The sequence below is a fragment of the Rattus rattus genome, chromosome X (assembly GCF_011064425.1).
Source record: "Rattus rattus isolate New Zealand chromosome X, Rrattus_CSIRO_v1, whole genome shotgun sequence".
NCBI classification, from domain to species: Eukaryota; Metazoa; Chordata; class Mammalia; order Rodentia; family Muridae; genus Rattus; species Rattus rattus.
The window spans coordinates 103,137,808-103,154,136 of NC_046172.1; the positions used below are offsets into that span (position 1 = coordinate 103,137,808).

The 16,329-nt window shown below is 43.2% G+C and overlaps 1 protein-coding gene across 6 annotated transcripts in view; it reads right to left on the minus strand.

Annotated features, from left to right (window-relative positions):
• Positions 1 to 16,329, minus strand: part of Septin6 (septin 6) — a 75,979-nt gene that overhangs the window by 43,563 nt on the left and 16,087 nt on the right. For all 6 annotated transcript variants that reach the window (XM_032889522.1, XM_032889520.1, XM_032889525.1 and 3 more), the window contains exon 3: positions 8,241 to 8,436. In XM_032889522.1, the coding sequence (XP_032745413.1) occupies positions 8,241 to 8,436 (196 nt within the window). The remainder of the gene's footprint in view (positions 1 to 8,240; positions 8,437 to 16,329) is intronic.

Here is a 16,329-nt window from a genome sequence, read left to right on the forward strand (position 1 = left end):
ATGCTCTGGTCGCACATGGTGGAAGGAGAGAGCCAATTCCTACATGTTGTCTCTGCCCTCCAGGCATATACCATGGCACCAGCTCACTAACACAGCTGCTATTGTGTAGCCATTTCCTCAGAAACCTTCCATACTGAAGGGAAATTCCTTAAGCCAGAAGGTAAACATCTCAAAATAGCTTCAGGAAGTCCCTGAAACTGACCAGACTCACTTAAGCATCTCCCTTCCTAGTAAGCAATAAAGACTGCCCAGAGTCACTCTCAATCTCACCAACCCGCAAAGAAGACTCAAATAAGCCAAGCTGCAAAGAAGAATACTTTCAGACCACGCCAGCTCTCTGGAAGCAGAAACAGGCCAAGCAGCCTGGAAGAGGGTTCAACCAACCCAGTCACTTGGAAAGGACACTCCCCAATCTGTTGAGCTGCCTGAAGACTGTGCAGTGTACTCCAAGTTCCCAGCTTTTGTGAACTGTCACCCATGTTGGAGTGGGCTTTGGTGAGGCAACTGTCTTTGAGTCATTTTTGCCCTTGTAAGTAACTTCTCACCCATATTCCATTAGCAACCTCAATAAAACTCATTGGTTCACCGAGTTGGACTTTGGTGGTATCCATACTTTGTCTGTCGTGGGCTCCTTATCTAGGGTGAGTAGACATGTGTGCCATGTTCCCCAGAAAAAGTCTTGTCACACAACACTGTCCTCACATGAACACAGTAAATAAATAAACACAGTGTTTTGACATTTAGCAGTTGATAAACTGAACAAGACCTTCCATACCCACTTGGATCCTAAGTTTGGTGGATTCTCTCTCTCATCTCCCCCCTCTTCCCTATCCCATAACTTTCAGTTCCTGTTTAAGCCTTCACAATTTCTCCTATCCTAAAGAACTGCCCCTGCCTTCCTTATCTCCCTTCGCACACTGCCTTATCTCTTTCCCCAGCTTTTTAAATGCACCGTCTACACCTACTTTATCTATTTCCTCTTTTAAAACACCATCCTTTAAATTTCCTTTCAATTATAAAAACAATCTATGTATGCATGCTTCCTGCCTTATCAGTAATCACTGCGTTCTGTCTGTTGACTAGTGTTCCAGAGCTTTCCTACATATTTTTCATGCAGATATAGGGAAGATTATTTGTTTTTTGTGAGAGGGAGAATTTTGATAAATAGCACAGCAAAACAACTTCTCATTTCTGTAACAGCACGGCCTGCTGCTGTTACATGTGAATGCAAACTGACCATGTGATCCCATGGTATGGTCACATCACGGCTAATATAGCTGCTCTACTTACGGATAGCTAGGCAGGGTAAAAGTGTTTTGTGTGACAGCCAATGCTGCATGGAACAGTATCGCTCCCTATAAGCACGTGCATGTGTTTTCTGGGCAACGTAAAGGAAAGGAGAACCTGCTGGGCCATGAATTATTCACATTCAAAAATTTAATGGATGCTGCCAAATTTGCCCTCCAAAAAAGAATCTGATCAATTCACACACCCACGTGAATGAAATTCCCTGGTGGCAGTGGCTATTATCTCATCTTTCATTTTTGCAAATCCGAGAGGGGAAAAATATCAGGTTTTTCTTCCGGAATTGCTGGGGAAGCTCAATGAGCATCATTTCATAATGTTGATTGTTCCATTTGTATTTCTCTTCCTAGTCAATTATCTGCTTATCTCCCATGGAATTACAGAAGCCCTCCTTCCATTAAAAATCCTTTGCTATTATATAGGTTACAAATATTTTTGTCCTAATTTGTAGCTTGTTTTCACTTTTGCTTCATGGTATATTACATTTTGAAATGTAACCTACCTTTAAGTTGTTTTAATTTTATCATTTTTATTTATATGTATTTGTTTGGATATGTGCATGTGAGGGTAAGCGTCTGCCGTGGAGGCTCCAGATCCCTTGGAGCTAGAGTTACAGGTAGTTGTGAGCCAACTGATGTGGATGCAGGAATCAAACTCTAGTCCTCTGGAAGAGCAGTCAGTGCTCTTAACCACAGGACCATTGCTCCAGCCCTCAACTACTTTTCCTCTAACTTAGACCCAACACTCTTTCCTTCTGTGAATTTTACACTGGTTCACAACTCGAAAAGCCTTCTCTACCCCCAAAGTTATAAAAATATTCTCCGACATTTTCTCTTTATATTTTTAGAATTTGTTTTTAGTCCAACAGGAATCTATTTTTATAAGCAGTGTTTGTAGGAGAGGGTCTCATTTTATGTTTTTCTAAATCGATGGCCTATTTTTTTCCCAGCACCATTTCTTCAACGGTCCATTCTATCCCTGATGATTTATAGGTATGAAATTTCCATGCAAATGGTAATCTGACCTTGTCCGCACGTGTCTATTCTATTGCTTCTCCCCAACCCCTGTCCCCTGTTCTGATGCCTCTCTGTCCCATTCACAAGAATGGCAACCTAATTTCTTTTTTTTTTTTAAAGATTTATTTATTATATATAAGTACACTGTAGCTGTCTTCAGACACACCAGAAGAGGGCATCAGATCTCATTACAGATGGCTGTGAGCCACCATGTGGTTGCTGGGATTTGAACTCAGGACATCTGGAAGAGCAGTCAGTGCTCTTAACTACTGAGCCATCTCTCCAGCCCGCAACCTAATTTCTACATACAATCCCCTGAGAATGATCAGTCCTAAATATATTGACATTTTTCACGCTGCCAAACACAATGGGTTTTTTCTAATTCGCCTTTTTTAAAAACTGTTTCTTGATTTTTTTCCCAAATGCTACATAATGCTATTCTCCTTTAATTCTTACCAGTAAAATCATACTCATAATAACACATTCTATTTGTTAGATAATTACTTTGTGCCAGGCATGGTTCCAGCATTTTTTTTTTATCATCCATGCCACGTATACTATACCATAGCCTTATAGTGTAAAGATTATTATGGTCATCATGCCCATTTTACAGGTGATTTAAAAAGTGACGCATAGACAATTGAACTATCTTGCCAAAGGTCTCTGGATAACCAATGGCAATATGAGATCAGAGCTCAGGCCTGCCTGAGACAAAAGGTGTCTTGAAAAGTCTTACCCTCGGGTTCTCTTTTCTCTAGCACGCCTTATTCTTTTTCGTCTTTCCTTTATTAGTAGTATTTAGAGTTTTATGTGTGGTTGATTGTTTGGTGGTGTTTATTTTTGAGGCAAAGTCTCACTATGTAAGTCCTAGCTGGCCTCGAACTTATAAGTAGACCAGGCTGCAAGTCGTGTGTGTGTGTGTGTGTGTGTGTGTGTGTGTGTGTGTGTGTGTGTGTGTGTTTATGTGTGTGTGTGTAATTTAAGACAATGTCCCATGTTGTAAACAAGCTGGCCTTAAACTCACTCTGCAGCTGAAGCTGGCCCTGAATTCCTGTTCTTCCTTCTTCCATAGCATAGGGATACATGCTTCACAAGCTGGGATTCTAGGCATGGATCCCTGTGAACAGCAAAACATCACCAAATCCACTTGTTTGTTTCCTTGTTTGTTTGTTGACAAGGTCTCAAGTATGCAGTGAGGATAACATTGAACTTCAGAGTCTCCTGCTTCTACGTTTCCAATGCTCGGACTGCAGGTGAGTACCATCATGCCTGGGTGCATATTGATGAACATGGTTTCGTGCATGCTAGTGCTCTACCAACTGGCCTCCAACAACAGTCCCTATTTTAAGACATGGCTTCAGTATGTAGCCCAAGGTAGCCCCAAACTCTTGATCTTTCTGCCTCAGCCTCCCGCGTGCTTGCATTACCAAGTCCTGGGAGTGCAAGGAAGGAAGATCTAATACGACTTCCCCCTGTTTGGGTTGTTTCATCCTTGTTTAAACAGATGCTATAGGAACCACGGGGTCTTCTGAAGACCTGTTTTAATGCAGTTGCACTGACATATCTGTGGTAAAACACGCCTGATAGCATATAGAAAACACTGGTCTGTAGTCCCACTGTTAGAGAGGCTGAGGGAAGATTAAAAGGATGGGGATCACAAAGTCAAACAAAACTGTGCTACAGATAAAATTGGAAGATAGCCTAGTCAACTTACTGAGACTATGTCTCAAAACAACAACAACAACAACAAAAAAAAACCCAACAAAACAAAACAAAACAAAAACCTGAAAATGCCAAGTATATAGCTCTGTATTAGAGTTCTGGTCTAGCATGCAAAAGGTCCTGGGTTCAATCCCTAGTGCTTCAAGAAAACAAACAAACTGCTTTGTATTACAGATGATTACGGCTTATTTCATTCTTGCTCTCTACCCTAATCGCAGGGAAGCTTTATTATTTCTTGAGTTTGCACTGTTTGATTTTTAAACTCTGTATGTAGCATATATTTCACTCTTTTATTTAGTTAGGTTGCTTTGTTTTTGTTCTAGACAACTTCTCAGTATATTACCCAGACTGGCACTAAAGTAAATCCCCCTGCGTGAACCTACCAAGTGTTAGGACTATAGGCACATGCCACCATGCCCAGCTATTACGTTTATAATCATGAAAAATGTACTGATAACATTCTAGAAATAAAACAGAGGTAGATTGGTGTCTAAGACGGTATCTATTCAGTATTCCCAAGCCATCACGATCATGACACTTTCCATATGTAGAATGTCTACAGTGGAAAGGACTGCGAGAATTTGTTTTTAAAGATTTATTTATTATTTATTTCATGTATGTGAGTACACTGTAGCTGTCTTCAGACACACCAGAAGAGGGCATCAGATGCCATTACAGATGGCTGTGAGCAACCATGTGGTTGCTGGGATTTGAACTCAGGACCTCTGGAAGAGCAGTCGGTGCTCTTAACCACTGAGCCATTTCTCCAGCCCAGAGAATTTGATTGAAGACTTTCTAAAAAAAATATACACCTTAGTGTATTGCTCAGATTGTGGCCCAACTACTAAATTGACAGTAAATAGGGTCTAAGTGATGCTCAACAGAACAAGATTAACATAATAGGTAATTTTATAGAAAAAATGGTTGTGGCCAGTGACATGATGCAGCAGATTAGGGCACTCGCTCTAGAGCCTGACAATATGAGTTCAAGCTCAGGGTCTCACAGGGCAGGACAGAAGTGACTCCCCATAGTGCTGTGATGTCCATACATATGCCATGGCACAGGTACACATGTCTGCATGTGCTTGGATACACACACCAAGCAATTAATAAGTAAATGTAATTATTTTTTAAAAAGAGAGGTATCCAGCAGCAAACCACTGAACTGAGAATAAGACCCCGTTGAAGGAATCAGAGAAAGAACTGGGAAGAGCTTGAAGGGCTCGAGACCCCATATGAACTACAATGCCAAGCAACCAGAGCTTCCAGGGACTAAGCCACTACCTAAAAGACTATACATGGACTGACCCTGGACTCTGACCTCATAGGTAGCAATGAATGGCCTAGTAAGAGCACCAGTGGAAGGGGAAGCCCTTGGTCCTGCCAAGACTGAACCTCCAGTGAACGGGATTGTTGGGGGAGGGCGGTAATGGGGGGAGGATGGGGAGGGGAAGCCCATATATAAGGGGAGGGGGAGGGGTTAGAGGGATGTTGCCCTGAAACCGGAAAGGGGAATAACAATCAAAATGTAAATAAGAAATACCAATTTAATAAAGATGGAGAAAAAAAAGAGAGGTATCTTCCTTTTAGAGGTTCATATAGAAAACACTGTGTTTCAGTTCTTAGGAAACTACATGTCTACCAGGGGTTAACAGTCTAAGGGGGGGGGAATAAAGGTGGAAAGACGGGGGGCAGGGAGAGGAGGAAGGAGGTGGGGTAACCCAAACTAAGAATGTATGAAAAAAGCCTTATGGAAGACTACTACTTTGTAAGTGATACTGGATGCTTTTGCAGAAGACCTGCGTTTGGTTCTAGCCTCTATGAGGCACTGCACAACTGCCTGTAATTCCAGTTCTAGGGCATTTGATGCCCTCTTCTGGATCTTACCCGAAAACTCCCTCTAGGTAGCTTTCACAGTGCTTAGGTACTACACAGACCACGGGGGAAGAAAAGACACTACTGACCTTACCCAGTGCTAGAGCCTAGAATACTGGGCAAGACGTGTCTACTTGTCTACTTCGGCAATGGCCAAACTGTTATGGGGTAACGAACAACTTTCTGACTTTTGATAAAGGCCCGGGAAGAAGGCTCAGCGAGTTAAACACTTTCACACAAACATGGGGATCTAAGTTCAGATCACCAGAACCTATGTAAAGCTGGAGAAAGTAGCAGACATTTATTGTCTTTTTTTTTTCTTTTCTTTTTCTTTTTTTTTTTTTTTTTTTTTTTGGAGCTGGGGACCCAACCCAGGGCCTTGAATAGCAGACATTTATAATCCAAGTGGTCTTATAATGGGATGGGAGGCCAAGAAAGGAGAATTCACTTTCTGGCCAGCTAGTCTGGCATATGCATACAACAGTAAAATAAGATCTTTCAAACAAGGTTGAAGGGGACAACCAACAAGCAAGAGGTTGTCCTCTGACCTCCACACATGCAGCATGGCACATGTGCTACAGTACATGCACTTTTACTTGTGTACACGAACACATACACACGAAGGGTTTTTTTTTTAGAAAGTGCTCCTTTCTGTGAGTATCCTGCCAACTCTTCCTTCCCTACCCCAGCCTTTATCAGACCCTCATCTCAGAGTCTCATTCACCCCTCACATGCATCCTCAAACCCCTCCAGCTTCTTCTGGTTCTCTCTCTTCCTCTCTGCTTAGACTTTCTTAGTCCTTTCCACAATCCTTTCCTCCATCTGCGGACCTTATGGACACCCTGCGGTTCCTGTGTTTAACACAGCATCCTTGCTCTGATTGCTGGATGATCTTACGTGTGTATGTGGTTGGAACATATCATCTGCCTATGCCTAGACCTTCTCTGGACTTGTGACTCTGTATGGTCAACTACCTATTGCTGATGTTATCCTGCATGTGAATATTCTGTACATAGCTCAAAATCTGAATGCTTTGTTTCTGGTATTTTAAAGTCTAGTTCTTCTATATCTCTCGGGGGGGGGCATCATAATTGAGTTACTCCCCAAAGCCAGAAATTCAGATTTCTGAATTTCTGTTCTATATACTTCTGCCTTCACAAACCCCTATGAAATCTCTACTAGGATTTGTCAGTTTTACTCAATATTTATGGACTCCATCTCTGCTTCCCTATCTCAGCTCCTATGTATCTTTTGCCTCAATTTCATTGGTCTAATAGTTTCCTGATTGGTCTCGCTTACCCAGTGTATCTACACACTAGCCCAAAGGATTTATCCCAAAGGCTAATCAGGCAGCATTCTGCTTCCTAAAACTTCTGAATGGTTCCATATTTGTACATTCTATAACCTTCCAGGAGCCGACCTCCATTTGTCCCCCTCCCTTAAGCCCAGAGAACGTTCTAGGTTTAATGGGGCCTTATGCTTATACAAGTCACAGAACAACCCTAGAAAAAGACTATCTTATAACTAAAAGCTAGTTACATGGCTATACATGGGAACCCCAAAGATTAAAGTTCACTGCTTTCCCTAGAAGTCTGCCTCTCTACCTAAACATGCCACACTGCGGTTCCCTAGACCACACCTGAGTTCTTTCCATCACTTTGCCTTTGAAGAAGCGGGCGGCTTCTGGATTGCCTTTCTCTCTCATCACCTGTCTGTCTGGCCACAACTTCAGGAGTTAGCATAGAGTCTCTCCTGGGAAGGCCTCTCCGCTTTCTTCTCTGCATGGAATTGACTGTTCTTGCCCTTGTGGTCTCATTGCAATCTGCCCTTCATCTCTTTGTACCTAGTCCTTCACAGAACATACTGGTCTCTATGGAAATTATTTGCTTAAGCAAAACCTTTCCCATGAGTGTGTCAAGAGCAGAGATAAGGCCAATCCTTCGTAGGTTGTTAGAGTACAGGAGGACCTGGCACAAGGATGAACGGAATCAAGAATCCACTCACGTGTATTACAAAGACACCCTCCTTTTGGCAAAGTATATGAAGTGGCACAGTTATAGAGAAGGACCCCACGATGATGCCCTTTTTTTTTTTTTTTTTTGGTTCTTTTTTTTCGGGAGCTGGGGACCAACCCAGGGCCTTGCGCTTCCAGGTGGCGCTCTACCACTGAGCTAAATCCCCAGCCCGATGATGCCCTTTTTACAAGTTGCCTGCCCATATCACTCTAGTGGGCCCCACAACCTGTGTTCTCTCCAAGACTCCCATGGTAAGTTCCTTTTCATGGTTCCTCCATCCACTTTCCCATTCCACTTCTTTTGTTACCTGTCCTCCTTGTTGATCTGGTCCCCAAAGCCTACAGTGCTCACAATTGTGAGCTTCAACCCCACATTGCTCTCCTGGAGGTCGTAGGTACTGGACCGGAGCTGAACACCTGGCTGTGTGTGAGTCGTTGGCTCCCCTTCAAACTTGGTGTTGAACAGGGTATCCATGAGGGTGGACTTGCCCAAACCTGTCTCCCCTGAAAGGCAAAAGACATCAAGCGATGACTATGCAGCCATTGTGCATCATAGTTCATAGAAGTGAACAGCTGCACAGAAGAACACACGATATCAAGTGTCAATTATGTGAAAAAGGAAAGCAGCGACACGCCAGCAGCAGAGAGCTCGCAATACTAGAGAATTGGGCTAATTTCCATTTTTGTCTTCACAGGTTTTTTTCTGTTACTTGAATCTTTACCTTGAGCACATACTGCTTTTAGAGGCAGAGAAAGAAATGCTATCCATACAGATAGAGGGCTATAATTATCCCTAGAAGGAGACCGTAGAGGGCTATTAATACTTATCTATGACTGGTAGCCTTTTATATACAGTTTTCATTTTTTCTTCAGCTTTTCTGTGTTTCCTAAGTAGAACATGTAAATTAATATCAATCGTCAAATAAATACCCACTCCTCTCATCCCCCGGCCTCGGGTTCTGCCCAAATAGTGCTCAGTTCACAGATGTCATATTTTAGTCTCCCACAGGGGAGACTGAACCTACTTTTGGCTTCTCCCAGCCTAGATGACCTTTCAGGGAAACCACTTTGTATTTTTTAAAAAGTTTTTTTGTCTACCGAGGAATGAACTTGAGCTGCAAATTACTCTTCTTAAATTTCAAACAGACCAGGCATTTGTTTGCTTAACTAACATGTTGGCTGTGTGACGCTAATAAATCCAACCACTAGAATTTTAAACTTGGCCGATAAATGGGGACAGGGTTATGGTGGCCTTTTGGTAAAGGTTTGGGGAGGTTATTCCTGGGACACTAGAGGACACCAAACCACTGCCTTGAATCAAGGAGTCTTTGGAGAATGAGACATCCCCCTCAGGAAATCGAGAGATGTTGGTGGCATGGACATAGGCAGGAGTCTGATAGGAAGCCACAGTTGGGCTAGGCACTAAAACCACTTTTAACCTCTGTGGATTTGGATTGCATTTGGCTCCCCATCCCACCCCAAGGGAATAAGAAATACTAGGAACCAAAAGGCTACAGTAGCTAAGCTGGAGATGTAGCTCAGCCAGTAGAGTGTTTGCTTACTACAGTTGAAGCCGTGTCTGATCCCCAGCATTGATGAAACGGAGCAAGGTAGCACAGACATCTCTAACCCCAGCACTCAGGTGGTGGGGGAGATAAGAAGGATAAGATCAGCCTCTGTTAAATCTCCAGTTTGAGACCAGCCTGGTCTTTAAGTCAACAGCTAATGAGAGGTTGGGCATGGTGGTGCCTACCCTTCCTCCTAGTACTTGGGAGGCAGATATCTGTGTTTGAGGCCAGGCTGACCTACATAGTGAGTTCCGGGACAGTCAGGGCTATGTAGAGAGACCCTGTCACAAACAAAGTTAATGACCCTGGACTATTCTTTGAGCACCTTTGACCACAGTATTCCTTTACCAGCATCGTCTGTCTTCTTCCTACCCCACCCCCCACAACCAAGGAGAGACTATGTGACCTTTGATTTATCCTCATAGTTGGGGTTAGGTTTACTCTGGGTAGTTCCTGGCCTGGCAAATCTTCCCTTAGGACCAAGTACACATTTGCAAGTGTATAGAGCTGAATGATGGGGAACCGAAAATGCTTTCTCTTTCCCCACTCTCCCAGTGTATATATATAAAAAAAGCATATGCCTCCTTTATCCTAAACACTGACATAAAAAATTTACCTATGATGGAAGTTTCTAGGTGCAGAGAAAGAAAAGAACATTCCATTTAGCCTGGTTACCAAGATCCCTAGTCCATAGCCAGGTATGACTAATGAAATGAACTGCCAGGGTATACAGAAAGAGTTTCTCATACAGATTGTGTTTCCAGCCAGGGTCTGCTATATTCATCAGAAACAAAGATTGTCTAGGAAGAGAACTCTTTTTTTCTTGGTCCTTCTCTAAAGAAGATATTCAGGTCCCAAGAAAAATCTGGTACAGTGGGGTCTTTGTCATGGGAGGTGACAGATTCAGGCATGCAGCTGAACACACCACCCATTACCCCATCAAAAAACACAACTAGGGCCACAGTCTCTGAGATAAGAATGCAAGGATGGGCACCACAATCCAACTCATCTTCTCGCTGGACACCCATGTTCCAGGCACATTTTAACATTTTTTGGTACATCTAATGGATTTTCCTCAATCTCTTTGTCCCTTGAGGTCATTACTGAATATCCCTGCTACTTCTAGACAGTGGTAGGCTCCAATCTCCACAGCTCTCCAATACGGGCTCCCTGCCTCCACATCCTAAGAATTCTCTGAGACTCCTCTGTATACTTGAGAGCACCTGAAAAATGTCTCACATAGAAGGTCTCAGGAACAGCTCTACTGAGCCAGAGACCCACCCTGTTTGCACAGCTGGAGAAATGGGGTCCAAGTGAGGTAGGGCAAGCAGCAGGGAGGAGCAGTAAGGAAACTGACCACCCAGACACCTGCCAGCATGCAAGGGTTGTGGCAACTAGATGTTAAACAATGAAGGTCCGATAGAGAAGAACTCGGTGTGTCTAGGGAATTGCAATAAATGCAGCATTAGAAGAAGGCAGAAAATGAAGCCAGCTCCTTCAGTGGCTTTTGAGTGCTTCTGCTCTCAAAAACAGTTGTCCCCATGGTGGGACCTGGAGCTGGAAGGAAGCCCCATTCTCAATGGTTGGCACAAGCCCAGCACGAGACTAGAATGCTATCTTCTCCTATAGCTGTCTTGGGTCCAATAGTAAATGTGTACGGGGATATGACACGTGGCCTAATAGGACCAGGTCAGCAGATTCCACCATGCCTCAGCAAGAAGGTAGGAACTTGGCAACTGGCTTCTAGCAGGAAACTCAATGAGTCCCAAGGGCTCAATTTCCCTGTCCTTCTCCCCAGCCTTCCTAGAACGTGTCACAATGAACGGCAGTGTTTCTTAACCCCTTGAACTCATGTTCTAGCTCTCACTTTGCTTATTGTTGACATTGTGCAAGAAACAATTACTTTTAAAAACAACATAGGGGCTGGATAGAGGGCTCAGTGGTTAGAGCCCTAGCTGCTCTTGCAGAACACCTGGGTTTAGTATCCAGCATCCACAGCTAATACTTGGCTGTAACTCCAGTCCCAGGGGACCCAAAACTGGTCACCAAGCATGCATGCACTACTCAGATGTACATGCAGGTAAATGTACATACACATAAAATAAATAAATCTCTTTTGAAAATAATTTAAATTTAAAACATATTATGGGAATATATAGCTCCAGGTGACCTCCCTACCTTGAGTTAAGAGCAACTACAATAAAAGTTTGGTCATTCTCCTCAGTGGCTGTCAATATCTGCACTCTCTGGTGCTTTGAACAATTAAGTCCTTGCCAGGTGAGAAAGATAAATTCAATTCTGGCTTCAGGACTAGTCTGGTCTACAGAGCAAGTTCCAGGACAGCCAGAGCCACACAGAGAAACCCTGTCATGAAAACAAAAACAAACAACAAAGAAAAAGAAAGACAATTCCTAGACATGCTACCACTACCTTGCCAAGTGACAAAACCTGAGCCCTGTCCCCAGTCTGAGTCCTAGTCCTTTTTTCCTACAAAAAGAGAAGTTGAAGCAGTAGTAGCAGGGTTTTTGTTTGTTTGTTTTGCTTTTGTTTTGCTTTGTTTTTCTGCTTGGTTTGGTTTGATTTTGAGACAAGGACTTGAAGTCGTAAGTCTCCTGCTTCAGCCTCCCAAGTGCTAGGATGTCAAGGCATGTACCAATAGTATTCTCCTGTACCAGACTGATGTGCTCTGTGCCAAATATTGCTGTAAACAAATGCCTATGTTCTTTTCTTTCCTGTAGAGCTGGGGATGGAACCCAGGACCCCACAGATATGAAACAAGCTCTCAACTTCCACACCCACAGAGCCACACCCCCAGCTTCCATAGCTTCCTCACAGGAAGCTTTTAAGGTAGACAGGCACTATGGTGTTTTTAGTGCTGGTAATGGAGCCCAAGGACTCAAGTTAATCAGGTTAAACAAGAGTTCTATCCCTGTTTGGGCAAGGTGGTACTCAGAGGTAGAGGCAGGCAGATGCCTGTGAGCCTCAGGCTTACAAAGTTAGACCTCATCTCAAAAAATAAATAAATAAAAGAGCCCTACCCCTGAACTACAACCTAGCTAGCCACTAGATAATACAATTTGTCCTTAATTTATAGTTAGGGTAACCAAGTCACCCATTAGCTTCATGAATTTGCAAGTTCCTCTTCTTCTAGGTATCTGATTTCCCCCTCTATACACTGTATAGGAGATGACAGTCCAAGGTCACAAAGTAATACATAGCATAATCAGTACTGTCACCAAGGCAGGTTGCCTCTGTAACCCATGCTTTGAACCAATGTGCTTTAGTGAAGCTCACAAGCATGACATATTATTTTATTTAGTCACTCAATAAGTATTGACCAAGCCTCTGATAATCACCAGATATAGGTGTTATATAGGGGCTAAGGATTCAGCAAAGAGCAAGCTAGTCACAGTCCCTGGTCACTTGGAGAGGTCTCACTCAGTTGTAAACGGTGGAATAAGCCAAGAGAAAATTCTGCTGAGTTCAACAGGGAGGTCGGAAGGAAACTCTCTGAAAGGAAACTCTCCAGGAACTAGAGTTGGCCATGAGAGTCTATGGAGAGAGACAAGGTCATGCCTGGCTGTGCGACCTTGTCCTTTCTCTTTCCTGTTCTTGCAGGGGCGAGGCAGACTGTGGTGTGCTTCAGCCAGCACAGGCAGCTTCCTGCGCCTCTTCCCAAGCAGATGTGATGGAAGTAATGACACCATGGAAAGCAGTGGATGCTACAAACCTGTTTTCTCCCATGATGCCTTGCTAGCCTGTGACCAACCACTGTGGCAACCTTATGCTAACAACTGCATTTCCCAGAGGCCCGGAGATGGAAAGGTTAGCCCCTGACCTTCACAGAATACTAACTGCCCTTTGCACACCTCCTGCAATAAAGCCTCAATCCTGCCTGCCTGTCCTGTGTGTGTTTTCCAAGTTCAACAGAGCCCAGTTGAGCCTGGAATCCTGAGCAGCTTCAAAGTAAATATTATCATTATGAGCCTTTGTGCTCCCCGTGGCCATTAGCGCTGCCAGCACATTTGGATGGGCAAGCCTCTTCAGGGCTCTCTTTTGCAGCACTACAAAGCTCTGGGACCCAGAACGTTGGTGTTGCTGGCTCAGGTTGCTCTTTTGAGGCTTCCAACATGATGTTTACAGTTATGGCATCCTCAAGTTTCCAAAGCTAAGAAATCGGGCTACGATCTTTTGATGGGGTAGAGAAAGGGGGAATCTCACCTTACTAGGTAATTACTGTCAACCCTAGAGAATATATCAGACTGAAGTCATAATATGCTTATGTCTATTGCTTAACTGAAAATCATAATAATCACGGGGAGCAATTATTGGTACAGTCAATTTATTGCACTATAAATTAGGCTCTGGATTCATAAACATTCCCTTTCCTTCCTCTCAATCTCAACAAACACAAATGCACACTGGCATACATAAATGTATAATACTTATTCTGCTAGGTCTGGGCATAACAGCAGCGGACCAACATTAAATAAATAGTAATGTGGAAAAAAACTATCCTAGCTCACTGTTATTAATAATCAAGGGTTAGCACTACTGTAATTTGACACTAAAAAAACCTTTGGTTGAACCATTTCTGTGATCAAACGGAACCATTTTCTAAGTTATCTAGGAGGTAAATTTAATAGTCATGTACAGGTATAAGGCATAAGAATACAGTCACTAAATTTCCCGGGGGAGCAAAGATCACCTTCAGCAACTGCACTGTGGATGCTCTGCCAACTCAGTGACAGTTCCTAGCATTATGGCTGGTTGAGATGGCAGTCTGAGAGTCACTCGTGACCGTGATGCAAGCTGAGGGTTCTCTGAGCAATGGCAAGGTCATGAAGAAAACAAGAGAGCAGGATGCATGCTCTCTAAGCATTTTTGGATCCAGTCCAGGGATTGGTTTATCTAATGGTCCTATCTGGGGACAGTATAGGAGGAGAGCCATTTCCTGAAACTGGACAAGTAGAAAGAGAAAGAAAGAAAAGATATATGACTTCTTGGGGATGAGAGTCTGCCCCAGGCCCTTCAGCAGCTTCATGCTGTCAGGTGTGCTCTGAAGCGTTGTAGACGAGCAATGCCCTGGTGGGAATACGAGTTGACTGTTTATCCCATTCACCTTGTCTTGATCTTGGCTGCCTCATCTCAGGGGGGCCCTGGGGAAATCTTAAGACTCATATTGCAAATTCCCCTATCCTTTGACATTGGGTCCCATTCTGACTCACAGGGCTTTAGCAGGTCAGTCTATTGCCGGTTGCTCATGGGGGCCTGTCAGTTTGCTTGCGTCTCAACTTCAGCACAGGTCATACGGCACTCTGGGAGGAATGCCAAGAGAAGCTGGTATGTGTGTGCACTGGGATATTTCAGTCATCAAATATTGTGTGAAATAAGTTGGCCATTAGCCAAAGATTGATCTTGCCAGTTAAACAGAAAACTCGGGAGTGCCAATATTAGACGTGATGACATTTGTTCTCGAGGCTGATTGCCCTGTCTTGCATTTATTTTGTATGCCCGTCCCAATTAGCACCGAGATGTGACTGTGACTTCGACTGTCAGCATTCAAAGACTTGGCAACCTCTATGCAGACTCTTAAGGTCTCTGACGTGGAATTCCATGAAGCCCATGTTTTTATCTCATAGGCTCTGAAGCTAATACATGGCAATGAGTCACTTTTGCTAGTGAGTGAGCCTAGCTCACGGTCTGTCATCCATATTTAGAAGTGACCTTATTGCTCTGTTTGTCCTTACAAGTACAGTGAATTCCCTACAGAAAATGACCTGGTAAAGAATACTGGAGATGGAGAAGAAAAAAAATCAGAGGAAAATAAATGACTTCAAAAATTTTGAAGACATTTATTTATTTATTTATTTATTTATTTAGTTAGTTAGTTAGTTAGTTAGTTAGGTAAGTAGGTAGGTAGTTAGTTGAGACAAAGTCTCATCATGCAACCCAATTTACACTCAAATCCACAATCCTCCTGTCTCAGTCTCCTAAGTGCTGGGATTACAGACCTATACCATCACATCCAACAGAAAAAGATTTTTTTTCAATACACTAAACCACTAAAGTACCTAATTCAGTGGTGGTTTGAGTCTATGATGTGAATGAGTTCTCCATATGCTCTATACAAAAATAAGAACAGGAAATTAGCAACAGTGTGTAAGTGTTCCAGCCAGTGTGAAAATTGGCTTTATTATGGTATTTATGCAACCATTAAGGTTTGGAAACAGGTCACTGAAAATCTGCAGGTCTATGTTCTGGCGCTGTGGAGTGAAAATTATAAGTTACCACTATGTTTGTAAATTTGGGATTTTTAAGGTTCCAAAACACATTCTTAAAGAATGACAAGGTGCCATTGTCCATGCTTGTTTGATGGTACTCATTGGTTTCGAAAGTACTTTCACGGTCTCAAGGGACACTGCTGGCAGTGGTTGAAGACAAAGAGAAGAACAACAGGTCAGTCAGGCCTGCATCTCTGGTGTATTTTGGCTCTGTTATTTTTCCATGTTGCCTCAGGTAAATCTCCTGTTCTCCTCAATTGTCTTCCCCATGAGGATGAGACTACTATCTCTGAACTTTACTTTGCAGACTGGGGTCCAAAACCACTTGTGTGAGAAACTGTTGAGAGGCATAGTGGGTGCCTCCTGTGGACTTAACCTATTCATTCCCTTCAGAAATATTATCGAACTCTTCTTGTACTATGATTAGCACACCAAGTGGCCTCAAATCATTATGTCTCCCCACATAGGTATGGCGGTGCATAAGCAAAATCCCAGAGCTTCGGAGACTAAAGTAAGAGGACTGAGAATTAGAGGCTAGCCTGGGC